At 38.3% G+C, this 27,616-nt stretch overlaps 3 protein-coding genes across 3 annotated transcripts; 1 reads left to right on the top strand and 2 right to left on the bottom strand.

Moving 5' to 3' along the window:
* Window positions 1-258: 258 nt before the first annotated feature.
* LOC149078721 (disintegrin and metalloproteinase domain-containing protein 29-like) lies at window positions 259-2,367 on the bottom strand. The gene has a single exon (XM_089240447.1). It carries the CDS (start codon window positions 2,365-2,367, stop codon window positions 259-261), a length of 2,109 nt encoding a protein of 702 aa, XP_089096573.1.
* Window positions 2,368-15,046: 12,679 nt separating this feature from the next.
* On the top strand, window positions 15,047-17,080 carry LOC149078720 (disintegrin and metalloproteinase domain-containing protein 10 homolog). The gene has a single exon (XM_089240446.1). It carries the CDS (start codon window positions 15,047-15,049, stop codon window positions 17,078-17,080), a length of 2,034 nt encoding a protein of 677 aa, XP_089096572.1.
* A 6,993-nt stretch (window positions 17,081-24,073) lies between these two features.
* Window positions 24,074-24,922, bottom strand: LOC149078719 (uncharacterized). Its single transcript, XM_089240445.1, has one exon. It carries the CDS (start codon window positions 24,920-24,922, stop codon window positions 24,074-24,076), a length of 849 nt encoding a protein of 282 aa, XP_089096571.1.
* Between the last annotated feature and the right edge of the window lie 2,694 nt (window positions 24,923-27,616).

Below are 27,616 nucleotides of genomic sequence, written 5' to 3'. Positions count from 1 at the left end.
GTTGAGTAGTGTGATTGCATAGCAATTAACTGCTGCAAGAACAATATCACATAATGTGACTATCACGAAATCAAAAGAACATCTTTATTTGGTATTTCGAGTTGAAGCATTCTGCTTAGCACATTTCCAAATGAAGCTGTCAACCATCTTAATCACATTATTGAACTGAAATTCAATGTTTCTTTACTAGTACATGTTTCTGTATCGCTGCTACGTAACGTTTTAAAATTTCTGATGAAGATGGCTATGAGTGTTTGCTTAATGATTCTGCCTACGAGTGAGTTTCGGATGAGCTTTCATTCCATGATGTCGCCCATGTTTAGCAGGGCTATGCAAAGCGTTATGAGAAGATGATGGTTGTACTCTTTTGCAAGGCCACAGTGAGGAGAGACGCCTTTTCTTCTTGATGACGTAATAGTAGTAAGCCCAAGCCGCAATAGCAGCCAACGAAATCAGTGAAACAAAAACGTATGCCACAACAACTCCGGCATTGATTGGATACACGCCTGTGGGTGAAATACAATACCCGGTGCCATTGCACTGGAGTTGATGACCGCAGATTGTACCATAAGGCAATATTGCTGAAATACCACTAGGCACAAATCCCAATTTCTCGGCGGAAACACACACTCCATCTTTCAAACAGCAAACTCTGCAGCTATTTTCGTACGAACAAAAGCATACATCGAGATCGTGGTCTCGGCAAAAGCTGCTGTTGCACGAACCTGAGGAACAGGTTTTGACCCCGCCACTTGTGCTTACGCAAGTTTTCCCATCAATAGCACGCATCTGGCTCTTGCAATCTTTGGAAACTCCATTGCAAGTTCCAATAATGCAACCTCCATTACCAGAAAAGCAATTCTTTCCAAACGCTGCCACTGTACAGTTCGTGCAGCATCCATCTGCCTCATCACTGCATGTGTAACCCTTGGTGCGGCGGTAAGTGCATTCTTTATCATTATCCAGACCACCTTTCGGCGTACAGCACCTGTCTATTCTCTCACATACATGTTCATTGGGACCGCAGTCGCATTCTTCTTGTCCTTCCTTGAATCCGTTCCCACATTCAGCTGGTAAAGGCTTCATGCATTCTCTGACATAATCCAGCTTTAACACGGGACGAATATTATCGATACTGCACGGAGATAAGCTCCAGTAATTCTTCCCATGAGAGCCGAATGGCCTCATTGCGTAGTTGTAATTCCCTTGTGGTGAGCATGTAGCGTTATCGTCTTCGTCGTGTGGAGCTCCGAAAGAATGACCAAACTCGTGAATGAACGCTTGGTATGAGTAAGGATTTATGTAAGTTGTGACAACTCCGAAGTTTCCATTATGTTTCGAGCAAACAGTTCCTTCAATTGCCAATCCTTTAGGGCTTAATGCTGTTCCCGTCACGCCAAATATCAAACATGATTTATCGCTGCGAGCGGCGTTCATATCTTTGAAAGCAGCGAAATATTTGTACATGTCTTTTGTGTTTTTAGGGAATGGATAATCTGGTCCATTTTTGTCCTTATAAATTTTAATCTTCCACGGTAGTATTCGAACGATATCCTCTCCAAAATCTGTAGTGCGAAATGTCTTGTCTACCACCTTCAGCATTAGATACATAAACTGCAGAGCATCGTCTTTCAATTGTTCGTAAAATTCTACATTACCGATCATCTCGACCCTACACTCAAGAAAATTATCAGAACCAGAGATTTGTTTCTTCATAAATGAAATGTCTTCCGATGAATCAAATTTGTATTCAGTATCAGAGCGGTTGCCGTATGAATCGTTCGCGTTCCTGATTTCGTTTCCAGTAAACGTATGATTTGCTTCTGCATTGAAGTTTGGATTCAGGGCACAGATCGGAGTAGTCATCTCTTTCATATCGACATCTCTATACACAATCGTCTTTGGTTTCATGTAAGTGCCGTTAAAATACGTGGACGCTTCAATCAAATTATATTTGACATTCTGCACTGCTATTATTCCCACGAAACCACCATTTTGAGTTATGTATCCCAAAATTGAAGTCGTATCGTTTTCGAACTCGTAAAACTTGCCTTGGAAAGGTCCGATGTACTTTTCTCCATGTCCGTGTATTTCGACCGTAGTCCTGTTCAACAGAATATCCGGAGATTTATTGGCGGAAACTTCAACTTTTTGTCCAAAATAGTTGAAACCTATGTGCAAGATGTCTTTCGGCAAGTCCACGGATTCCCATCCGCCATCTTCATTTTCATCAAAGGATATGCGCAATTGTGTAATTTGATATCGGAGCAAAAATTTCTCCAGATCAAGTATTGAAGCATATGAAAGGCAACAGACGCTTAATATAATCAAAAAAACACTTTTTACGAATATTTTTGAAAAGCTCATGATTTTGAATGCGAATTTCAATTCAGTTTGCACACTAGCTCCCTTCTCACTAACAAACGCAACTCTGAAATAAAGAGTATACGAACACTACGAAATTTCTTGTTCTGTTTAGATTACGTAATTGTTTCTATTATGATCTCTTGTTGTCTCTTTATAATCAAATGAAAATAAACATTATTTACAAATTAGCCTTAAGGCTGAAACACAAGACGCTGAAGTGACGTGTTACCACCAGTGGCGTAGCCAGGTTTTGGTCCATGGGGGAGCGAAATTGGGGAAGGCGCCATTTTTTTGTTCGTGCTTAAGGCGCAGACTTAAAATTATGCATTAGTGTATAATCGAACTTTAAATTTTTCGATCTTCCGAATCGAACTTTAAATTTCCCAATTTAATAAAAATCAAATTTATTTCATTTTCAGTGGATGTTATTTTTCAAATTAAATTAATTATCTTTCAATTTGAACAATAAATTTTAATTTTTTAATTAATTTAAAAAAAAATGTAAATCCCATTTTATGTTTTGTGTACTTATACAAATGCAAACACAAAAAACAACTGGGAAGTCACCCTAACAGGTAGTTTGAAAAAAAAATTAGATTAACATAAAAAATGATAGGAGATAGTAAAAAAGATAAAAAAAATGGATGATAAGAAAGGAAATAATATATATTTTCTTTCTCTCTAAAATTATTCCAAGATATGAAAGTACAGAGAAATCTTCATGCTTCCATTTAATCGTTTTTATCATCTTACACTGTTATCGTAAGCACGTATCCCATGTACACTACTTCTACTCAATCGTGCATGTACTTCCAAGACATTTCTGTTATGGAATTTCTAACAAATTAATGCATGCCGGAAAGTTCTTTCTTATATTATGCGTGACCATACCGTATATATGATGTCATAGTTATGCATGGTTTCAGTTCGAGAGGTTTTGCCCTCTGTCTTCCATATTAGAAGTAAAACTGGCAGATGCCTGAAGTTTCGTGTTATGCAAATACCACGGTGGAAGCCTGTCTGCTCTCTGCGGGAAGTCTTTCCAAACGAAAGATGGGCCACCATTCGTACCTAGAAATTGAAGAAAAAGAAAAAAAGACTCGCTTCAGTCAACCGCTACTGTGCCACTAGTGGGGTTCAAACCGGAATGAATCCATCATGATGCCCACACGATCGCAGTGGTTATCACATACTACTAGATTGCAGACGCACAAGCGGAGGGTGGCCTGAATCCAAAAAGGTTTAGGAACCACTGCTTCAAACGAATTAGAGTGCCATAAATTGTCGCATGTGTCTGTAATCTATTTAAGTATCTCTGATGCGTGTTTGTAGTGCAACTGTGCTCATCTTCCGAATCGAAGTGAAAGTGGCAGGTGTATGAACAGATTGAAATATTTCTTATGTTTTATTATCAACCGGCTTCCTTTGGAGATACTATTTAAAGGGGGAGTTCAGCTCGAAGTTCAAAAACTTAAAAAGGCATTGCGCATAGTATATGTATATTTATTTCTAGTGAAATAAATTCATGCGATGTGTTTTATAACAAATCAGAGAAGAATGAAAATATATGAGTGATGAATGGTACAGACTAGCGCAGGGGTTTTCAAACTTTTTCCATCTGCGGTGCCCCGTTACTTTAATCAATGCTTGCCCGCGGCTCCCCAGAGCAGTTTAACAATCTCTTTGAAAAACCTTCGGGATGCTTAGTGGTGGACCCGACAAAGGTTTTTCGAAAATATATTTTGTTAAACAGCTCTAGGGAGCTGACGGAGCTCGCGGATAAGCATTGAATAGGGGAAAGGGGCCCTTCGGGAGGAAAACGTTCGAGACCCCCTGCATCAGGCTATTCTGGGCAGTCACGGATAAATTATGATGAAGTCAGGGGGGCCACGGATGCCGAAAGTTTAAGAAACACTGGATTAATTGGAGGGGAGATATACATGCCATGAGTTAACAAACACACCGGCCATAACTTTTTCCAGGGAATAATTTCTCCGATTCGGTTCACTGCTGTATATGCATAATGATGAAACACACAGTGATTCATAGAAAAGATAAATTACACCATGAAAAAAGACAATGTTTCTGAAATAGTCACATTTTGACATAAAACTATGCACTCTATCACTGTATATAATATAGTGCAATATATTATCGTACAAATATAGGAGACTATAATTTCCTTTCCCCTTCTCTGCATATCAGAGCTTTATTGACTAAAGATTATAGGTTTTTATTTACCCACCTTTAAGAAACTCTTCCCGAACCCCCTTTTGTGCCCCAAAATCTTGGGTTTTTAGAGCTCGAAAGCCCATAGCTATTTTCCGCCTTTTTCTAATATTTGACACTGCCCTATACACAAACTAGTAGCTCTTGCCAAGACACCTGCAGATAACGTGGCATTTCTAGGCACTATGAATCTAGCTAAGTCCCCCATACACAAAGTGGTATTTCTAGGAGCTCAAACTCTACCTAAAACGCCCAAAGAAAGGGCGATACTTCGTGGAGCGTGAATCCTGGCCATTACTTCATACGTTCAGTGGTCTGTCCACAATAGGTTCCTGTGCCTAATATCTTCAAAAGGCCCTCTTAGTCAATGCTGGCCCTTCAGAACAGAATGAGCCTTTCGTGAACGCCATATCCTCACACCTTTAAAAGGTATTTCTAGGAGCTCTACCGAGAACGACCAATAGCAAGAGAAAAAAGTTAGAGCTACAAGCGGGCAAGATTCTGCCTTTTTATAAAGGTGGGGAACAGAGGCTGATCTGAACATGCTTCCAAATGAAGAGCTTGAGAGCAATTGTCAAAAATTGTTAATGAAAAAACCTCCATTTTCTTTTTTTCCCTTCTTCTCTTAAGGATTGGTACAAACCCAATCACTGTGAAACTGCAAGAGGCGCAAATATAAATGTAGATTTTTTTTTTCCTTACTCAACACTTTAGTCAATGAAGTTAGAAAATGAAAAATTCAATACATATTTTTTTCAAGTTTTTTTTAAAGACCAAAGTCATTTAGAAAAATGGGCGCCAATGTAGACAAGACTTCGATTGGGGGAGCAATCGCTCCCTCTGTTCCTACCCAGCTACGTCACTGGTTACCACACGTTAATGCGTGTGATATAAAGTTCCACCAATGAGTCTTCTGTGGGTGCATTCAAACTAAGCTGACGTAATGTAAAGTATGTGATGATGTAATGTGACGTAACGCGCAAAAATCCGTGCACACTACTCTGACGTGACGTGGGACAACGTAGAAATGCGGGCGATATAAATTCCACCTATCAGTCTTCAGTAGGTACGTTCACACTGTGGGAATGTGTCGGATTGTGAAATCCGACGTTACACATCTTATTACGTGCCAAAAACAAATCAAACCTTTCAGATTTTCGTGCATGGCATGTGAAGACGCCATATTTGTTTTTATCGTTCTTTTTGTTTCGTTCGTGTTTTGATCAATTTTGTTTTTGGTTCGTGTTTTCATTTATTTGTTTGTTGTTCGTGTTTCGACGATGAAAGAGGCACTAATCGAACATGTTCGGTTCAATTCTCTATTGTATGACCCCCCTACCAACGGGTCTGGGTTATAAACCCGACGCAGTAAAGTAAAAATTCAATTTCGCCGTATAACTTCACGCTTTCTCTAAGGATTTGCATTTCTCGCGGCGTGGGGCGTTGATAAGAATAAATAAATTGCATCAAATACATTCTATTTATTTGTTCGCAATTTATTATTCTTATCGACACACCAACGCCCGTCACTGTAAGAAATGCAAATCCCGCCAGAAAGCATGAAATGCGGCTTATACGGCGAAATTAAATTTTTCAATTCGGCTCTGTCGGAATTATGAACAGAACCACCTACCAACTCCGTATATTGAACACATAGCAAGGAGCCATGAATAATATAATATATATGTTTTGCTTAATAAAATGGGAGGATAAACTCCATCATTAATAATTTTTAATGTTGCAAGAGGCAATAAGATATCCACCTTTTCTAGGGCAAAATATGATACAATTTTTCTTTTTATCCTCATCAAAAAAATTGTGAAAAGAGTAATGCATAACATTGTATAATATGCAAAAGAAGAACCTTTGAAAATTCCCTGAACAATTGCTCAATATAAAACACTATAAAAAAAGGGGGAAATTAGAATGGAATTGTGACATGAATGTCGCTCTTCACTTGTTAATACAAGATATACAGAAGACTGGATGTTGTGAAGATATTTATTATTTGAGATGTTAATTTTTTTTAAGCAAGGGAAAAACTCATCACTGCCTCTACCGTGAGTCGAACCCGGGTCCGGCAATCGAGGGACCCGAAACCGACCATGGCCCCCGCTCTGTCCCCATAGGGGATATAAGCTGAATCGAGGGACCCGGGTTCGACTGACTAGAATGAAATTGTAAGATTGACCGATATCCTACGTGATGGCTAAGAGCACTTTCAAAGGTGTACCAAAGCCAAATTTATATGGAGGGGTTTTAAATGACAGCAAGAAAAACCTAACGTTTAGTATTAGCTATCACGCCAATAGTGATCTCAAAAATGGGGATCTTTAAAAACTTATTTTGATCTGGCGCTCTGTATAACTTAGTCGTGGTAGTGGCCATGGTCCCGGAATCAACCCATGCGTTGAGATGGCTCTGCATCACGCCACCTTCGAATCGCACAATCAACTTGTATAATTTCAATTTGGCATGCCAGATCATAGTTTCATACGATCCCCCCTCCTATTTTCAGCTGCGCAACTGCCTGGTATAACTGGAAATTAGATTCCATGCTATTTCTTCCTGATTGCCGATATCCCTTTCACTAAGTTTTCTAGACTACAGTTTCTATAGATTCCCATTATAAGCACCTTAGTCTTTCTCAGAAAAATATTCAATGCAATGTCTTGCTTTCAGCCAAAGTATCCTTAGAGTTTGCGGCTCCTGAATTACATGCAGTCCATATACACCCATACCAAACATGGCTCCCACTCTGTCTTCTTATGGGATATTAACTAGATACCCCTAAGTATGTAAGCTATGGTGGAAAGACTTCACATGTTAACGCCTAAACCACACAAACACCCGAACGGAGGAGATGTTATGTCCGCCGCAGTTGTCATCCGATACGACCATCACGTCCGAGCCACCGACGCACAGCCAAACGGATGACTCACACCCCACCACCATGACCGGACACAACCACCACAGACAGACTCGAACGCCATCGCACAAACAACCCGACCGTGAGCCGAGACAACTTACAATTATATAACAAAAATTATTTCGTCAGGTTACAAAAAAAAATTTCTCCATGAGGTAAAATTTCAGTCAATTCAAGCTCTGAAGCCCCATCAGGAAGAAATCACCATTATCATCAGTCCAGGGGTATTTCCCGAGGGTAGTGCCAGATTTAATCGCATCTGCTCAATGTCGATCTGCTTAGTCCTTAGATGAATGGAAAGACAAGATGAAATATGTGCGTGGCCCCACATAGCCTTACATATATACTGACAGAAGAACTATTGCCAAGCACAATTAAATTTGGGAAAAGAACAATCAAAATATGATGCAATCACAGGATTATTCAAACATAGAAATTCATCACAAAATAGTGAGCTGGCTACATTGATGTGTGCGTATTCATTGTTTTGAATTGGTTTTTTAACTATTATGGGGAGCAGTGGATAAACGTTATAGCAGGAGAGCAAAAGTTTGGTAACCACTGCTTTACTGCCCTCCCAATAATTAATTAATGTAAAATGCAATGCACTTCATCCCCTCCTGAGTATGTGCTAGAGTCCCATATACACCGAACGACTTTCAACTTTCAGCTCCCTCCCTCAATGTTTTCTTCATATGTCAGCACCTATGATATTGCCCACTATGGGAGAAACACGGGTACTGACAACGTTCATAACAACCATATTTTCAACATGCGAGTCGCTGCAATGTATCTTAATTGTATTTCATTTTTACGTCCCCATATCCAAATCAAATGTCCAACACAACCCCCCCCCCCTACATACCAAGGTGGTACATTAGGGAGTCTTAAGGCTCCCTATAAAAAAGAGTGAACTCGTCATCCATCTTTGAGCAAAAACAGGTTTGCTGCTATAAATGATGTCCCGGAAATCGTTGAAGAAAAACCAGGATAGGACAAGCATAGCGATAATACTGACGTCACAATAAAAAAAAGACAGATGAGTCAGCCTAGTATCTCAAGGAGCTCAAAGGAGAATGTCTCAAATTTAGAAAGGGTTTCGTGTTATATATATTATTTGTCCTCAATTCATACATCGCAACAATTTCAATTCAATTAAATCATTTAATGTTTCCTTAAACTGCGCAAAAATTCACAAAATTCATGATTCTAACAAATTATAGGTATGTTCTAAAAAGTTCAACTTTTTTTTACCCACGCTAACGGGTACCTAGTCTCGGGTGTACAGAGATTCGACAAATAATGGAATTTTGTTTTTGGACATCAGTATTGCACAACGATGATATTTATTTAAATACGTAAGGTCTGAAAAAATTCAAGTTAAATTCGTAAAATTTGACATTTCGGCCCGAAATTCACATTTTTACGAGCACACTAGAGTCTATCACGGTACTCTGACAGAGGCTCACTGATTCGTTTCCACCCACAGGATTACCCGTAAGGCAACTTTCGGCGATGAAAAACGTCTCGAACGTTGCTAATCTTCCCCCAGGAAGACAACAGCGCTCGAAACCCCGAAAATCCTTACACGGTCTGTTGTATAGTTCCCTAACCATAGAATCACCGATGATTAAACCCCTATCACTATTCCCCCCTCTACCACAACCACCCATTCACCCTCTAAACTGTCGTTGTTCGTGGATATTGCTTCTTCATCTACAGGTGGCTCCGTAATAGCCGGGCCCTCTAAACCCCTAACTCGATCTCGAAACGCTTCGACCTCGAGTTCCAACCTTGCTCTATCCGAACAGCCCTTAAAACTAATAGTATCAGCTACTATCCGCCCCGATCAGGGAAACCTCCCGTCGCAAGCTCTACACAACACTTATCGTGGTCGAGGCATACTAACACTATTGCTACAAACTAGATAATAACACTTAAAAAATAGGAAAATGAGAGACGTTGATAGGAAATTAAAATAACGTGAATTACATTACAATGCAAAATATACGTAAAAGATTGCACGAAAAAAAAAAATGCTCAACACTAAATCAAAGAGAAAGAAATATATATTTATATAAGTATTAGCTAATTATCTATTCACTAGCCTAAAAGAATAGGACCCAAAATGGAAAAAAAAATTACTGAGAATACCCGCAAAAAAGTTCACTAACACTAATGCCCAAATACTCATGAAATTGTGTCAAAGAAACGGGAAAACCCCGAAAAATGTCGAAAAAAATTGATTATCGACAAAAAAGCAACGGTCACAAACCTGATGAAGGTACACTGAAAATGAAATGGGAGCGAGAAAATAAAATTCAAACCTACCAAAAATACCAATGAAAATTGAAGAGATTGCTCGCAATAAGAAAAAAACACTTCTCTTGCAAATTCAGCAATGGACGTCCAAAACATTTAGTGACAAAATCAAACTACAGAGAATAAATTCACAATCTAGAAAAATAAAGAAAGCACCGCAGTGTGTGTTGTTTGATCCAAAAAATAAACGCGCTAAAGAACGTTGAAAATACGCTAAAAAGACGTTCATCAACGGGACATATTACATCATCATTTGAATCTTTAGTCATACCAGAATGTTTACGAGTAGTGTGTGTAGTAGTGAGTAAATGTGGGAGGCATCTAGTGAAATGATGCTCTTGGACTGAAAGAACAGAATTTATTTTTTATGCTTTTCGATATTTTTTATTCGCATCACAGCTACTGCGATCAAACTTGACAACTCGAGTTATGAACGCATACAGTTTTTGTATTCTTAATCCCTATCGGACACGAGTATTGAAGTTTTGTAATTATCTAGATTTTTGTGTATGCATTTTGATTTTCAAAAAATACATTAAACATACTTATATGTCAGCAATTTTTTTTTTCAAATTTTTGATTTTTTACAGTATATATTTTATAAGTTTTATTTTTTTGTGAAGAAATATAATTCCCTTCATTTAATTTTTTTCATCCAAGCTGGTGCAGGGTATATTCATCTTCACATATATGATTTTCTTGCTAAATTTTATGTAATAAATCGCATTTTTCCCGGAAGCCATTTTATAAACCTTCTCAAAGTTCAACTTTAAGTGCTTTCTCATGAAGCCCCCCCCCCTTCCACCCCAAAGATCATATCACTTCATTTCGAACTCAAAACTTTCATAATCCTTCAAGTCAGGGCTCAATTCTCAGACGTTAAAAAATTGAGTGAGAAATGCAACCATCATATTTGTCATGCAGGGTCTGAAAGGGTTTAAAGCCCTTTGGGATGTTATCATAGGATAAATTTTAAGGCAGGGCACAAAAAGAATTTCTTTCAGAGAAATTCTGCTTCACCCCTTCATAAAAAATAAACCTTCCTTTAAATTAACAGAAATTGATTGAAATAGCACAAGCCTTTTCTTCCAGTAATCTTCAATTCAATTACAATCTTCAATATTAATAAAAATCTTTAATTTTAATAATAATTATCTTTAGTTTTAATAATAATAATCTTTGGTTTTAATAATAATATTTAGTTTATTAATAATAATATTTAGTTTATTAATAATAATATTTAGTTTATTAATAATATATTTTGGTCGACACGGTGAAGTTCCGAGAACCCTCATGCCAATTCCTCTTTGTACGCCTCCGTCCTTAACATTTTAGCTAATGGTAAGGTGCCTATTTCAGGATTTTAACCAGTGAGGCTCTTTTAATTTCATAGAAAATACTAAATCGTAAAGGAACTTAATTTATACTGACAGGGCTGTCGAATTTAAAAAAGAAAAAAATACACACAAAATTGGTATATTATTCACAATATTTAAGCTAAATACGGTAAATTTTATTGATTCGAACCTATCCCGCGACCACGGGCAAAGGGGTGTTTCGCACCTCACGCGAATATATATTACGAAATTTCTAACTTTTCTATTTTTTAAGTTTTTTTAACCCAGTGTAGCTGCTTATAATGTCATCTTTTAGTACGGGGAACATGCAAGATGCGAACTTTTCTCTTTTGTTCTCTTGAATGCAGCTACTTGGGTGTTAAACACCCCCTTGCGCGTCATGGTGTTACTTTACGTGTACCAAAATGTCTCTCTATTTGAGTTACGAAGATGGGATCAAATTCTTACAGAAGTTTTTGAAGATGTTTCTCCGCATGAAAAATCAATAAATGAGTTGGTATGTGTTGTAAGAGTTATACTCTTTCTTCTGAGAAAAATCTTGCAAAGACATTGTGGATGTCCTTTTTTTTTTTTTTTGAGTTGTGCCGGAAGTGTAAGTATGTGTACCTAACAGTCTGAGTGCGTATCTAGTGTTGTGTATGATTTTTCTGTGCTGCCATCGACATCTCAGAAGTGAAGTGAGTGAAGTGTAATGACTGAATATTTGTACTGTTTGTAGGACTGTGGCGAGACATTTTAACGGGGAGATCGGCTCGCATTTGCGCCTTGAAGTTGGGAACCACAGAAACCCAACTTCAGCCGACCACCACTGTGGTGACGGTGGGGCTCGAACACGGGTCCCCGCAATGCGAGTCCGTCACTATGACCACTCGACCACCATAGCGGCTCGTGGATGTTCTAGATGAAATGGTCGTTCCATATTCTACTGCTTAAATTTTTAAAAGATGGCTCAAAACCCTCAACGATATTCAAGTAGAAGACGTGGAGGCCCTAAATCTTGTAAGAAATGTATGTGCAAGCAAAGCACCAGGACCAGATGACATCTATCCCAGGGTTCTCAGGGAATGTGCTAATGAATTGTTGGGGCCAGTCGCACAGATATACAGGAGTAGTGTTGCTGAGGGTATCGTCCCAAGAGATTGGAAACTTGCTAACGTTGTTCCGATATTTAAGAAGGGTAGTAGAGAAGCGGTGTCAAATTATCGTCCAGTGCGTTTGACGAGCTCCCTCTCGAAAATTTTGAAAATTATCATAAAAAGATTTGTGAAGTGGATAGACGAGAATAATGTACTGTCGGATAATCAGCATGGGTTCTGGAAGTCATGTGTAACTAACCTCCTTTGCTTCTATGATCACGTGACTGAGGCTTTGGGTGAGAGCAAAAATGTAGACGTTGATTTCCAGAAGGCATTCGATCGGGTCCAACATGGCAAACTCTTGAAGCGTTTACACGAGATTGGAATTTGGGGCAACTTGCTGAATTGGATAGAATCGTGGTTAAGAGATAGGTCGCAACTAGTTATGGGGAACGGGGAATTCTCTGGTTGGACAGACGTCACAAGTGGAGTTCCTCAGGGAATTGTCCTTGGCCCCATACTTTTTTCACTTTTCATCGATAAACTCGATCAGGGTATCGATGGGATTACTAGCAAATTCGCAGATGATGTGAAGCTAATGGGTGTAATAGGAATGAAAGCGATAGGGAGTTGCTCCAGACCAACTTAAACAAGATTGCAGCATGGGCAAATGAATGGAGCATGACGTTTAGCGTTGATAAGTGCGTGGTCGCTCATTTTGGTTCGAACAACCCACGGTTCTCTTACGAGTTGAATGCTGTCACTATCCCGGATGCAACTAGGGTCACCGATTTGGGAATTCTCATTGACGAGCGACTTAAGTTTTCTGAACATTGTTCAGCGGTTGTCAAAAAAGCGAATAGAATGCTTGGTCTCATTTTCAAAAAGGTCTCTTCGCGTTCTCCTAAAGTCATTCTTCCGCTTTTTCGAGGCTTAGTTCTTCCTGGACTGGAGTATGCTGTAAGGTTTTGGAGACCATACCTACAGAGGGACATAGACTTCGTTGAAGGGGTGCAGAGAAGAGCTACGCGTGTCTTTATTGGCACACAGGGCTTCAGTTATGAAGAGAGACTTCATGTTTACATTGGATGAACGGCGGTGTCGAGGAGATATGATCGAAGTGTTCAAAATTTTCAATGGGATGGATAGGATGGACCATGAACTTTTAGTACAACGCCAATCGACTGCTTTTACAAGGGGACACCCGTATCGCTTGGTGAGGGACAATGCAAGGCTATACAAATATAAATACAAATACAACGCCACAACAGACAAAATGCCCAACGAGGTGGCTGATAAAAAGATGGCCATAAAAATATGGATGTGATATATTTCAAAAATACAGCAACCCAATTAAAAATGCAATTAACATTTATGGGTACACAGTTATGGTGTCGCAGGGAATTTTTCTATAATAGGGTTGCTAATAAATGGAACAGATTACCCCCGGAGGTAATAAATTGCAACACAATTTATATGTTTAAGAAGAAATACGATAAACATGTTGGGGTAAATCGAGAAGCTATCCATTCTTAGAATAAGACAACCGTAAGTATTCTTTATGGGCATTGTATAATATTTTAGCATGTGTATATATTGTTTATAATTTATGTTAATTGCAATTTTAATTGGGTTGCTGTATTTTTGAAATATATGACATCCATATTTTTATGGGCATCTTTTTATCAGCCCCCTCGTTGGGCATTTTGCCTGTTGTGGCGTTGTATTCTTATTTGTATTTGTATAAATAATATTTTTCTTGCATTGCTGACCATCGCTGCAATCAATGCAAGGGTGCTCTTGTTATCAACGAAAAAAACTTCCAAAAGAATTCAAGAAAAGAAGGTTGTCTTTCATGTAGAAAGAACCCACTCCTTAAACTAATCAGATCCCAAATAGTAAAAGAGTCTGCACTCCAACTAAAAGGCAGGTTCTGAACAAAATTTCCAGCTTCCAAATCATTCGCAAACAGCTAAAAACTTTATACAAGCGTTTTTTTTATGTGCATGAGTAAAAGACAAAAACAAAAACAATCTACTCCAAGTACAACAAGAATATTTGTCAATTTGTGAATAATATACTATCAGTCTTTTTTTTATATAAATAACGTGATCTTCACGTATTCCCAAGGGATCAGCATGATCCGTCCAGGGAATTTGTTAGTGTTAGTAGACATCTATGCCCGAACCGGGATTCGAACCCAGCCCTGCACAGTGAGAAGCTGGTTCCCTAACCACTCGACTGCCAGGCGTCAAAGTGTGTGGAATGCGCGGAGTGTGCGGAATAATGTACGTCTTCATATCAAATAAATGCTGGTATTTAACTCATGATCTCATTCATTTTGATCAAATGTAGTTTTCAAGATATTTATTACTAAAATTTTTAAATAAAAAATGCGTTTAAGAAGAAATTTACTTGTGGGGTTCAAAGCACCCCTTGTGCGTTCTCGTGTTCTCTCTGTAGCGCGCGTGCTCCCGGGTTAATAGATTCTGAAAGCAACAAATTTATGCTGTTCAGATATCCCATTTTCAAGCAGTGGTGGACAACAATCCCATGATGGATTGTTGTCTACAAACAGCTATGCTGTCCGTTATTTAGAGGGAAATTCTTCAAGAGTTAAAAAAATGACCACACAACATATATTGATAGCGAATTTACATTTCGTGACATGTTCAGAGTGATTGGTAGAGGGGAAAAAAATGGATATTTCAAAAATCTTTAGGAAAGCAGCGTTCTTGTTGTTGTTTCTGCTTTGTGGATTCTCAATGGTTTCATCTCAACTGGAGGAATTTTTATTTCAGTACAAAATTACGGAAGTACGCATATCTGTTGGTGAGTATGAAGAAGGACCAGCCCCAATGGATACTCCAGATAACATAAAAATAAGTTTCGACTATTTTCGACACAACGTTGAGGTATCGGCTGATAAACTTGCGGATTCACTGATGAAGAGAACCACAGTTGAAATACACGGGAATGGTACAACATACATCGAACCTTTCAGAGGTAAATTTTATGAATGTGAAAACGACAAATATTCTGTTTCTGGATATCTTACGGACAGCGGCAGTTTCGAAGGTATAATCAATATGCAGAGTTTTACATATACTTTGGTACAAGCATCCACGTATTTCAACGACATGCGGTCAAAGACGATTGTTTATAGGGATGTTGATATCAAACCTACGGGGACTCTCAATAGTTCGAGTAACGGACATTTTATTGCAGAACAAAAGTACACTCCGAGTGATCGTGAATTGAAGAGCATTAACGTTTCAAACTCGAGCCTCACAAATAATAAAGACATCATTGGAATATTTGAAAATTCAAAGATGAGAAGAAAAGAAATCTCGGGTTCTCATAACATTCTGGTGTGTAGAGTTGAGATGATCGGCGATGCAGGGTTTTACGAACAGAAGAAAGAAAATGCTCTCCAATATATGTATTTCATGCTGCATGAAGTCGACAAAGCGTTTCGCACTACAGATTTCGGAAATGATGTCGTCCGAATATTACCTTGGAAACTCATTATTTATGAGAGCAAAAACGAACCAGGTTATCCATTCGGTAAAGATCTCAGTCACATGGATGCATATTTACGTGACTTCAGAGTTATTTATGGTAATACTCATCATGCATATAACTCTTGTTTGACATACGCAGCTACTGGATACAGGTTAGAAGGCCCTCAGGGAATAGCAGTTGTAGGAGGACTTTGTTCGAAACATGGGGGGAAATTCGGTATCATAAGAACTAATCCGGATGTAATAATGAAGACAATTTTCATCCATGAATTTGGTCATTCCTTTGGATCAGATCATGATATAGACGAAAATGCAACTTGCAAGCCATATGGAATATACGACTACGTGATGGGAGGCGCATATGGGGAAAATGAATATCGCTTCTCGCCGTGCAGTCTCGATCACATGCGCCCTATGCTCAAAGAGGATTACGTAAGAGAATGCATGAAGCCCTTATCTCCAGAATGCGGGAATGGAATAAGAGAAGGCGACGAAGAATGTGACTGCGGCCCCGATGAACATGTGTGCGAGGAGTTAGACAGATGCTGTACTCCAAAAGGTGGCAACAATGATGGAGATAAAGAATGTACCTACCGTCGTAGTAAGGGTTATAAATGCAGCGACAAGTCGGATCTGTGCTGCACAAATTGCACAATATCAGCAAGTGGAAAGAATTGCTCCAGAGAAAATTTTGGATGTATTGTAGGGAAATGCGATGGTATTTTGAAAAACTGCTGGAACAAGACCAATGAGAAAGACGGAACAAATTGCTCAGATAGTGGTGGAGGCATCCATACCTGCTCTTCAGGCTTCTGCAACAGTAGCTATTGTAGAGATCACGGACTCGATACATGCATATGTAAATATGAATATAGATGCAGAGTTTGTTGTTTGAAAGATGGAAAGTGTATATCAAGCGATACACTAGGATTTGCTCATTACGGAGTCAGACCAAAATTACCTTATGGTACAATATGTGGACATAAACTACAGTGTAATGGCTACGGGTGGTGCACTCCACCCACAGGTGAATATCCGAGTGAAGCTGTAGTTTGGCCGTATATTCTTGTTGCGCTGATACTGATAGTCATCACTGCATCTAGTGGTGCATACTATTATTACATTATAAATAAGAAGAAACATTTGCCACAAATATGGCTCTGCTGCAAGCAGCAATCTTCTACTCGCCAGACATTGCATAGCACAGGAAGACACCACACAGGTCATTCTCACCCGAAACATAATGTTGGAACACATCGTCAACGACACAATTAAAATTTTTTCCGACCGAAAGTTGCAGAAAAATTCAAGATGTAGAGAAAATTTTTAGAGAACAGATGGATATATATATATATATATATCCATCTGTGTACAGAAGACGTACACTTATTATTGTTTTTAAAGATTTGATCTAATTTTCTGATATTTTCAAGTAACTGCAATTTGCATTCATTTTTACTTTAGCTTCGTTCGTCTCTTTTGTTTCCTCCAGGCCGTTCAATAAAAATATGATTTTTTGAAACATTAATGAGAGATTGTGCAATACTATAATTACAAAAAATGCTAGATAGATTGAACCGCTCACACCCCCAGACTGATACAAACATTCGTTACCTCATTTGAGGCGAGGTGTTTGCGGAGAAAAATTAGCAGTGTTTTATAACAGTGACCCTTGTCTCGTTCTTGCTTGAGTGCGTGCGCGCACACTCAGACACACACACCGTGAGAAATGATCAGAAACCACGGCCTGGCAAAGCAAATTCAGAGGAAGTGTGAAGGCTACTAGAGTAGGAATAAAGAACAATTTCTTTGTTAATATAAATATTGAAAGAGCAAATTTTTTTATCTCGGGTGCTTTATCCCAGTACCCATTGAATACCATCCATCCAAAAATTTAAATTTGAATCAGTTTGACGTCGCACGTAATTACATTCAAAATGCGTTTTTTCCTATTGCCGTTGATAGTTGGTGCAAAGTACCGAGCATTCGAATGTGGCGACAAATAATAAATCCACCCTCACTACCCGAATTACTACCCTGTTTTCTTTGATAATGCTAGACTTTTCTTGTGATATAGTGAATAGGTCATAATACCCGACGCCAACCATGCTTATATCAGACATGTTGCCAATCCATTCAGTCCATAGTGAATAACCAGGAAAAAATACGTTGAAATTCTTCTTAGCTCCCGATGTTGAGACTATATCAGATCGCATATTTGAAGAAGCAGCACAACTAAAAAATTTTACGCCAATTACGGTTCCCTGGGTGATGATGATCCGTTGTCGTTACATGCGTCAAAATTACAGAAAATCTTTACCTAATTTCAAAAATGCAACAGAACAACTTTTTCGTTGTAGGTTGATGGCGAATGGACAAATCAATCCAACTATTCAATGGCTTTTGAAGTTTTTTTAACCTGTGGGTGATCTTCTTGAGCTTTGTGTTAGAAATTTATTGGCGCAGGGATTATACAAGGAACTAAACCCTTCGCTCACAAGCGATTGGCAAGAAATTCAGATGCTCTCTATTTAAGGAATCGGCAATAAATATAGTAACCTTGTGCTAACCTAACCGCACGTTAAAAAACGAAGGAAACGAGAAAAAAAGTGTAAGAGAAAAGGAAGAAACAAAAAGGTACAACAGTATAATAGATATTGAATAAGGGAGTAAGTACAAAGTAGATTTCTCTTTTCACTTTCGCCCTATCTTTTCTCTTTCCGTCTTACATGTATATAGCAGAAAGATACATCATGTGTGGGGAAAAAAATCACTGTCAGGGATGAAAAAACGAAGAGGAAAGAAAACTATAAAGGTTTGCAACACAGCTTCGCGATGATGAGAAGAGAGAAAAGAAAACAGAGAACTTGTGTGAATTTAATCCACTGGTATTTGGATGTAATATTGTCCAAAGTAAAGTTCATATAGTTTAGTCCAATTACACACGAGTAAATAGGGTGTATGTGTGCATAAGTTTCGTACAAAGTCTCGAGAGATCTGGAAATGTGCCACTAACCACTCAATAGGATAATCTGCAAATGTATCACGATCCACTTAAGTGAACTGGAGGTGTGCCGCTAGTCACTCAAGTGATTTCGAAATGTGCTTGAGACCACTTGCGAGGTTTGTTGTTTTTTCTTTTTGTTGTCACGGACCACATCAAATGCTTCCGAGGGCCGCATTTGGAGCACAGGACATGGGTTAAGCATTTATGGCTTAACATGTTGCATCTGATGTGAGTACCAAATTTAAAATGTCTCCTATATTTTCTCATAAGAAAAACAAAAATTTTCGAACCGTTTTCTGTTTATATAATTTATGTTAAAACCAAAACAATGATTCATTTATAGAGCATCGGAAATTAAACCCAGTTACTTTTCCAAGTTTACATTATTATTTTAACAAAAATCTCCCCGGCAGAATTTCGTTATATGCAATGAAACATAATTTTGAACTTTGTTTTCCCATCAAAGTTGTGAAAATGCATATGTTTTCTACATATCACGCTAGTGCCACAGAACCGGGGCCAGGTGCGTCCAAACAATTTCGGGGCACGAAAAATGTTTAGGACACCCGTTCCCTTTAACAAGATTTCATATATTTTGTGGGAAGAGGGAATCGGCATACTGAATATACACGAACGCTAAAAAATACCCCCATACAAAAAAAAGAAAACAACAACTACACAAATGTGAATTAACACAAAAATTAATGGAGGTAATTTTAAACTAATGTGCGAAACCGTTTCCGAAATTAAGGAAAACTTTAGAATCGATGGATTAAAAATAATTGAAAGAAATTACTTTAGTACCAATGAAAATTAGAATTAACAAAAGAAATAATTTCGGAATTATATTGAAAATTCAGAATTAATGAAAATCAAGAGAAATAAATGGAATTAATAGTTCCGCTATTGAGAAGCGAAATAAAATAAATGAGCTCTTTTATAAAAAAATATATCTGCTCTCTCTCTCCCGAGACCACACCGTCAAATGTTAATTAACACAAAAATTGATGGAGATAATTTTAAACTAATGTGAGAAACCGTTTCCGAAACTAATGAAAAATTTAGAATCGAGGGATTAAAAATAATTGGGAGAAATAATTTCAGTACCAATGAAAATTCCGAATTAATAAAAGAAATAATTTCGGAATAGATTTTAAAATTTAAAATTAACGGAAGAAATAATCCCAGAACTATTGAAAATTCAGAATTAATAAAAGTAATAATGCGGAAATTGATTAAAATCAAGAAATAAATGGAATTAATAATTCAGCAATTGATGAAAATTGAGAAGCGGCATAAAATAGATGAGCTCTCTCCTCTTTTATAAAAAAAAATCTGCGCGCCCACTCTCTCTCCCGAGACAGCACCGTCACCGTAAAAATATAAAATAAACTAGTTGGTGACGGTGCGGTGACGGTGCTCGGCTACGGTGCGGATATGTGTGAACGGCTGCATTGCTTAGCAAAGAATTATTCTTTGACCGTGTGATGACCTACACTCGGCCGACGCACGTGTCGGGCACGGTGCGGATATGTGTGTCCGGACCTTAATGAGATGGGTTGGAAATGCAGGCGCTGTGTAGTGATGGTCGCCTCGAGTGCGTTAGGGAAAATATCTTGCCTATATATATTCTCCTTTGGGTTCTAACCGAAGACCGTGACAGCAACCTTCACGGTGGTAGCCGAACATCTAACCACCAAACAACTGTGGCGCTCACGATCGGGCTGCTGGTGCGCTACATAAATTCTCCTTCCCACTCAGAACATTTTACACTTACATTCTTAGTGTTGTGTTACATCTTCATAATCACTGTGTCACTCTTGTCGTATATATATGTTTGCTTCTAACAAGAACTGTTCCTGTTACTCGTGTACCCACAAAAACTGACCTAGCTTAAGTGACTGTGTTCCTTGATTTTGCATTGTCGCGCATCAAGTCGACTGTGCTTCACCTACTGAGTGGTAACTGTCGACCGCCGAATAATTACACATGTGATTCCTTGTGAAAAACTGATGCAGAAAAATGTTTTCTGTTTTTGCATCGGTCGAACGTTGAGTTATAAGGTTTTGAAATTTTGCATCCTCTGCGGTATACCAAATCTGGAAAACCAGGCTGCAATTAAGGTTTTGGTGACTCTGACCTTAAGCAGATACCTCGGATTCCGACATCATATGACTTCATACCATCCGCAGGTGAATGGACTCACCGAGAGAACACTGATCGCTGAAAGCTGCCCTAACATGCAAAATTCAATTGCATCCAGCTTGGGTTGACGCTCTTCTACAGTTCTGCTAGGCCTAAGATCCGCAGTAAAAGAAGATTTGGGATACTCTTCTGCAGAAATTCTCTACTCATCACCATTGCAACTGCCTGGTGAGTACTTCTCCGCAATACCAGACATCAAACAATTTGATTTCGTCCATCAACCACAACAAATAATGTGTTCAATGAAGCCCATACCTACAACAACTCACAGATGTCACCAAAATATGCATGTTCCTTCAGATTTACAATCTACGTCGCATGTCTTGCTGCGTAACGAAGCATTACAACATACTTATAAAGGCTCATTTCTGGTCAAAAATCGACGAGATAAATTACTCTACATCGACTTCAACGGGACATCCAGGAGAATCTCTATCGATCGGTCGATCCTAGCTTAGTGACCACCACACCCAAATGCCTTCGACGTCGCTCGCCCGTGCCCGTCTAACACGTACTGTACCAGCAACAGTGACTCGTACCGTTCGTCATGTCCGCTTCCTTGACAGAGACTCGATCACAACATTTCGTTGACAGTGGGGGGGGGGGGTGTAGCAATCTCTAGTTGAACTTTCCTCACGGTGGCAAAATGACGACGTCCCGCTTCGCATTTTTCCCCTGAAAATGGATTGTTACCTAGCAACGCAAGTTGCGAGAAAATATAATGGTTTTCGGAGGAGATGGAAAGAAATAATGTGTATGAGAGGTCCTAAATTTCTGTGTCCGTACTTAATAAATATTATGTTGTTTATTTATTTATTAAAACCTTCTGTGATCGCCATTATCTTTTATAATGGCGCTCAACATCCGTCAAACAGATAAGCACCCAAACTAGTGCCTATAGAAGGTGTTTGCAGGGCTATTGGTTAGATCATTTTCTTTCTTAATGGTGAAAGATGGAAAATAGAGGGAGTACACATGAAGAGTTATTTTAATAATTAAATATATGTTTCAACGCGTAAATATTATTCACGAGGATATTTCAGCATTCTAGTTGATTTATCGAAGTTCTTTAAGCCGTACAGTTCACAAAAATCACATAATTGTCACATAATTTATATTGTTGTCTTTCATTGCCTATTTTGATGGACTTGGCCTTGGGTGATTATTATTTTGCTTCATTTATTCTTTTTCATGTATATAATATACTTTTAGGATGATAATAACTATATCCATTGGAGTACGCAAACTGGGGGTTTAGAGTTCTAATTCTCCCCCAAGCCGTAATTATAGTATTATTTTGCAAGAAAGAACGTAAACCCTCTCCTTCAGAAGAAAAAGAGATTGACCCCCCCCCCCTCCCGAAAAAATTCTTCATACTCCTATGGTTATGTCATTGAGTAATATGCATTGAAATCTCAATATAACGATATTCTGGGGACAAAGAAAAAATATCGAGATTATCGTTATATCGAGAGGCAGCAATTGGAGTATAAGCATTTTCAAACAAGACTCGAAAAAATGTAGTTGCAGAGAGATTTATCGTTATATCGAATATCGTTGTAACGAGATTTAACTGTTTAATACACATCGTAATGAGTAGATTTCTAATTAAATCCAATCAATTGTAAAAGGCCGTCGAAATTGCATAGTTTGCTTCCAAGAAAAAAACACTATACTTATGTCATTCACGAATAGAAAATACTGTCATCCGATGCTGATGGAGTGAGTCTCCCCGATCTGTATGTTCCACCGAACATTCCGAGAAAAACAATACTTGTGTCCGAAGGGGGAACGCCGATAGTACAAAAATTTCCCTTTTATTCTTATATTGTCATAATCGGCGCGGATACGGATCGGATTCCTAATAAGCATGAGTAGACAGTTCAGCTCCTGTAAATATATATATTTCAATATCTTTATAAACAGCTGTCATCTCGCCATTGTGTGATTAATGTCTCTACCCAAGTAGAGAAACCAAGAAGAGAGGTACACGGAGCTCAATGCTCGGTACTTCGCAACAACTATATCAACGGCCATCTTAAAAATTACACGTTTAAAGATGGTATGGAATGGGTATGGAAAGAAAGAGCAAGCGCCAAGATAAAATATATATATTTTTTTCAATACTTATGTTCGCATAAGAAAACTGTTTATTTCTAGCATTTTTTGTAATTAGTGCACAATCTCTCATTAATGTTTCAAAAAATTTGATACAAAAAAGTATTTTCATTGACAGACAATAAAATCAAGAACAAATAAAGTCAAATTAGAAAGGGATATGTATCTGGGAGTTATTGGAAAACACATAAGAAAATTAGATCAAATCTTTAAAAAATATGATAAAAGATCACGTGTTCTCACAATGCTTGAGCACTATTTTCGATGGATTAGTTACACTTGTTATGTTCACTAAAATTTGTAGTCTTCGTTATAGATTATATACATATCATCTTCGCATTTCCTGCACAGTTTCTGATCAAAATAATATCATTTTTGTTGTTGGCGATGCGATCCAATATTATGTTTCGGGTGAGAATGATCCAGGCGGTGTCTTCCTGCGCTGTGTAATGTCTGACGAGCAGAAGATTGGTGCTTTTTTTTGCAGGGCCATATTTGTAGCAAACGTTTTTTCTTTTTGATAATGTAATAATAGTATGCACCAGATACAGTGCTTACTATCACTATCAGCACAACAAGAATATACGGCCAAAATACAGCTTTGATCAGATATTCACCTGTGGGTGAGGTGCACCATCCGTAGCCATTACACTGGAGTTTATGTCCACATACTGTACCATGAGGTAATTTTGATCTGACTCGGTAAGGAGTAAGTCCTAGTGTATCGCTTGCTATACACTTTCCATCTTTCAGACAACAAACTCTGCAACTATATTCGTCTTTACATATGCATGTATCGAGTCCATGATCTCGACAATAGCTACTGTTACAGAAGCCTGCAGAACAGGTACGGATGCCTCCACCACTGTCTGAGCAATTTGTTCCATCTTTCTCGTGGGTCTTGTTCCAGCAATTTTTCAAAATACCGTCGCATCTTCCTACAACACATCCAAAGTTTTTTTAGAGCAATTCTTTCCACTGGCTGATATTCTGCAATTCGTGCAGCACAGATCCGACTTGTCGCTGCATTTGTAACCTTTGCTACGGCGGTAGGTACATTCCTTATCTCCATCCTTGTTTCCGCCTTTCGGCGTACAGCATCTGTCTAGTTCCTCACACACATGTTCATCGGGTCCGCAGTCACATTCTTCGTCGCCTTCTCTCACTCCATTCCCGCATTCTGGAGATAAGGGCTTCATGCATTCTCTTACGTAATCCTCTTTGAGCATAGGGCGTATGGCATCGATACTGCATGGCGAGAAACGATATTTATTTTCCCCAATTACGCCTCCCGATATCATCACGTAGTTATATATTCCATATGGACTGCAAGTAGAGTTTTTATGTGTATCATGAGGTGCTCCAAAGGAATGACCAAACTCATGGATGAAAACGTACTTCATCATTACATTGGGGTTAGTTCTTACGACACCGAATTTTCCTCCATGTTTCGAGCAAATTCCTCCTCCAACTGCTGTTCCCTGAGAGCCTGATAATCTGTATCCAGTTACTGCATATGTCAAACAGGAGTTATATGTATGATGAGTATTACCATAAATAACTCTGAAGTCATGTAAATATGTATCCGTGTCACTGAGATGTGTACCAAACGGATAGCCTGGCTCGTTCTTGCTCTCGTAAAGCTTGAGTTTCCAAGGAAGTATTCTGACGATGTCTTTTCCGAAATCCGTAGTGCGAAATGCCTTGTCGACTTCGTGCAGCATCAGATACATGTATTGGAGAGCATTTTCTTTTTTCTGTTCGTAAAGTCCTGCATCGCCGATCATCTCAACTCGACACTCCAGAATATTTTGAGAATTTGTTTTCTTGTCATCTTTAAATCTTCGAATATTCTAATGATGACCTCAGTATTTGTGAGGCTTGACTTGGTAAGGTTGGTGCTTTTCAATTCGTGTACACTCGGAGTGTAGTTTTCTTCTGCAATAAAATGTCCGTTACTCGAACTATTGATAGTTCCCGTAGGTTTGATATGAATATCTCTATAAACAATCGTCTTTGATCGCATGTCGTTGAAATATGTGGAAGCTTGTACCAAATTATAGGTAAAATTCTGCGTATTTATTATCCCCTCGAAACTGCCACTGTCCGTAAGATATCCAGATACAGAATATTTGTCGTTTTCACATTCGTAAAACGTGTTTCTCAAAAGTCCAACGCGCTTTGTTCCATTCCCATGTATTTCAACCGTGGTCCTCTTCATCAACGAATCTGGAGGTTTATCGGCAAATACCTCAACATTGTGTCCAAAATAGTCGAAACTTATTTTTATGTTATCCAGCGTATCCAAAGGTGCTAGCCCTTTTCCTTTCTCATCGAAAGATATGCGCAACTCCGTAATTTGGTACTGGAATAAGAGTTCCTCCAGTTGAGATGAAACCGTTGAGGATCCACAAAACATCAGCAGCATCAAGAAAGCCCATCTCTTGAAGATTTTGTGTGTGGAAGTATTCATTTTTTCCCCATTCCAAACTACTAATATTACGAAGCGTTAATTCACTTTGAATATATTGCGAATATTTTTTTACTGTTTTGTTACTTTCAGTCCAAATGATGGACAGCGTGACGGCTTGTCGTCAACAATCCAGTAGGGAATCACTACTGTTTAAAATTGCAAAAACTCAACAGCATGAATATGTTGCTGCTGGAAATAAACAAATTTATAATACAAATGCAAGGTCACAAGAGACAAATGCCCAAATATGGATGTGCTGTATTTTAGATAATTTCTAATATACAGCAACCCCAATTTAGAATGCAATTACAAAAACTATAAATATTATATATGTAAATGATAAAATATTATACAATGCCCATAAAATGTATTTATATGGCTGTCTTATTCTAAGTATGGATAGCTTCTGGACTTACCCCAACATGTTTATCGTATTTCCTTTTAAACGTGTCAATTGTGTTAGAATTTACTACAGCAAAGGGTAAGCAATTCCGTTTATTAACAACCCCTATTTGAGATAGTACGTTTGAATCAATTGTGAAGTTAACTGTATCTAGCTTAAACACTGTAAATACATCGATGGGTGGGTATCGCCCCCGCTCCACATCTCCAAAAGGGGATTTCGAACCGTTATCCGGAAGTCCAACTCTGCATCCGGAAGTCCTAAAAAACCTATGTAAAATTTTGAAGAGGTATAATGAGAAAGAGCAAGCATAAAAATTGGCGAGCAATAAACATAAAAAAATGACATAAGAATCGTTTATGTATAAATCTGAATAAATAATTAAGGACCGTCTATACATAAATAGAAATCAATCAATCGTTAATAATATACAGGGTGCATAGCTAACACCCGGTGCCGCAAATCACTGGCGAATCGGTGAATTAAAAGGCGTACTTCCAGAGAGAAAAAAGTATCCAAATATCATGTGGACCTCAGATACGTAATTACTGCTGCAAGAGTTTGTATAGTTAATATAATGAGGGAAAAAAAATATTCTAAGTGGACTCCCTGCGCTAAAAAATGCTCTTGGAAAGTTGTTGTTCTGTCACTCCTTAGGCTAAGCAAACAAATCCAGCTTTCTAGGTGCAATATTTGCCGAGATATTTGAATTAAAAAATCGGAGAAAAGTTTGAAACAGCATAAAATGTAAAATGAGCTAAAATGACGGAAAAATCATTTTCACGTCAGTTTATACTTTATTTCTTCATTCTTTCAAGCCCAGCACAACTACAGTTTACCGCCTTGGGCAATTTATTACCCAATGAGTTGCACCGGAAATGAGAGTGCGTGTACCTGATAGTCTCTCAGTGCCTATATGGTGTTCTTCCTGATTTTTCATTGCTGCTATCTATATTTCAGAGTTGTGATGATTGGATATTTGTACCATTGCTCCCCTTGTGACGAGACTTTTCAATGGGGTGGTAAACTCGCATTCGCTCCTCGAAGTTAGTTTATACAGTTTTCTCCCTATTTCCCTCCGACTTTTTGAATTCAAATATCTAAGCAGATATCACATTTAAGGCCGTATTCACCTACATGGTTTAAACTATAGTCACAATTTTTTAATAAGAGATCCACACGGATTGGTTAAATTCAGATTTTTAACCAATCTATGTTGATCTCTTATCCAAATATTGTGACTACAGTTTAAACCATGTCGGTGAATACGGCCCTTACAGACGTTGAATTTGTTCAGGACAAACAGGCAACAACTTCCCAACTGAGTTTCTGGGCACGGGGTATCCATATCAAATGTTTGTTTTTTTATAATAACTATACAACCTCTTGCAATGTGAATGAAGTATCTGAGGTTCACAACGTTATTTGGATACACTTTATAGTTGAACTAGTGGTTTAATTAATTAGTGATTACGAAGAGGGCATGATTCCAGAAAAGCTCATTTTCAGAAAACAACAAAAAACTGATTTACAGACAAGTTTTCACTAGACTTAAGGGATGTTTTTCTTCCCATTTCATTTCATTTGCGAAATTAGTAACACATA

The sequence above is a fragment of the Pholcus phalangioides genome, unplaced genomic scaffold (assembly GCF_987345545.1).
Source record: "Pholcus phalangioides strain wild (caught in Gottingen) unplaced genomic scaffold, Ppha-v1.0 ptg000013l_1, whole genome shotgun sequence".
NCBI lineage: Eukaryota > Metazoa > Arthropoda > Arachnida > Araneae > Pholcidae > Pholcus > Pholcus phalangioides.
This window is presented reverse-complemented; position numbering and strand designations above follow the sequence as displayed.

Excerpts from the sequence above, each read along its gene's own strand:
- LOC149078721 (XM_089240447.1), bottom strand. The coding sequence starts at position 2,367 with ATGAGCTTTTCAAAAATATTCGTAAAAAGTGTTTTTTTGATTATATTA.
- LOC149078720 (XM_089240446.1), top strand. The coding sequence starts at position 15,047 with ATGGTTTCATCTCAACTGGAGGAATTTTTATTTCAGTACAAAATTACG.
- LOC149078719 (XM_089240445.1), bottom strand. The coding sequence starts at position 24,922 with ATGATCGGCGATGCAGGACTTTACGAACAGAAAAAAGAAAATGCTCTC.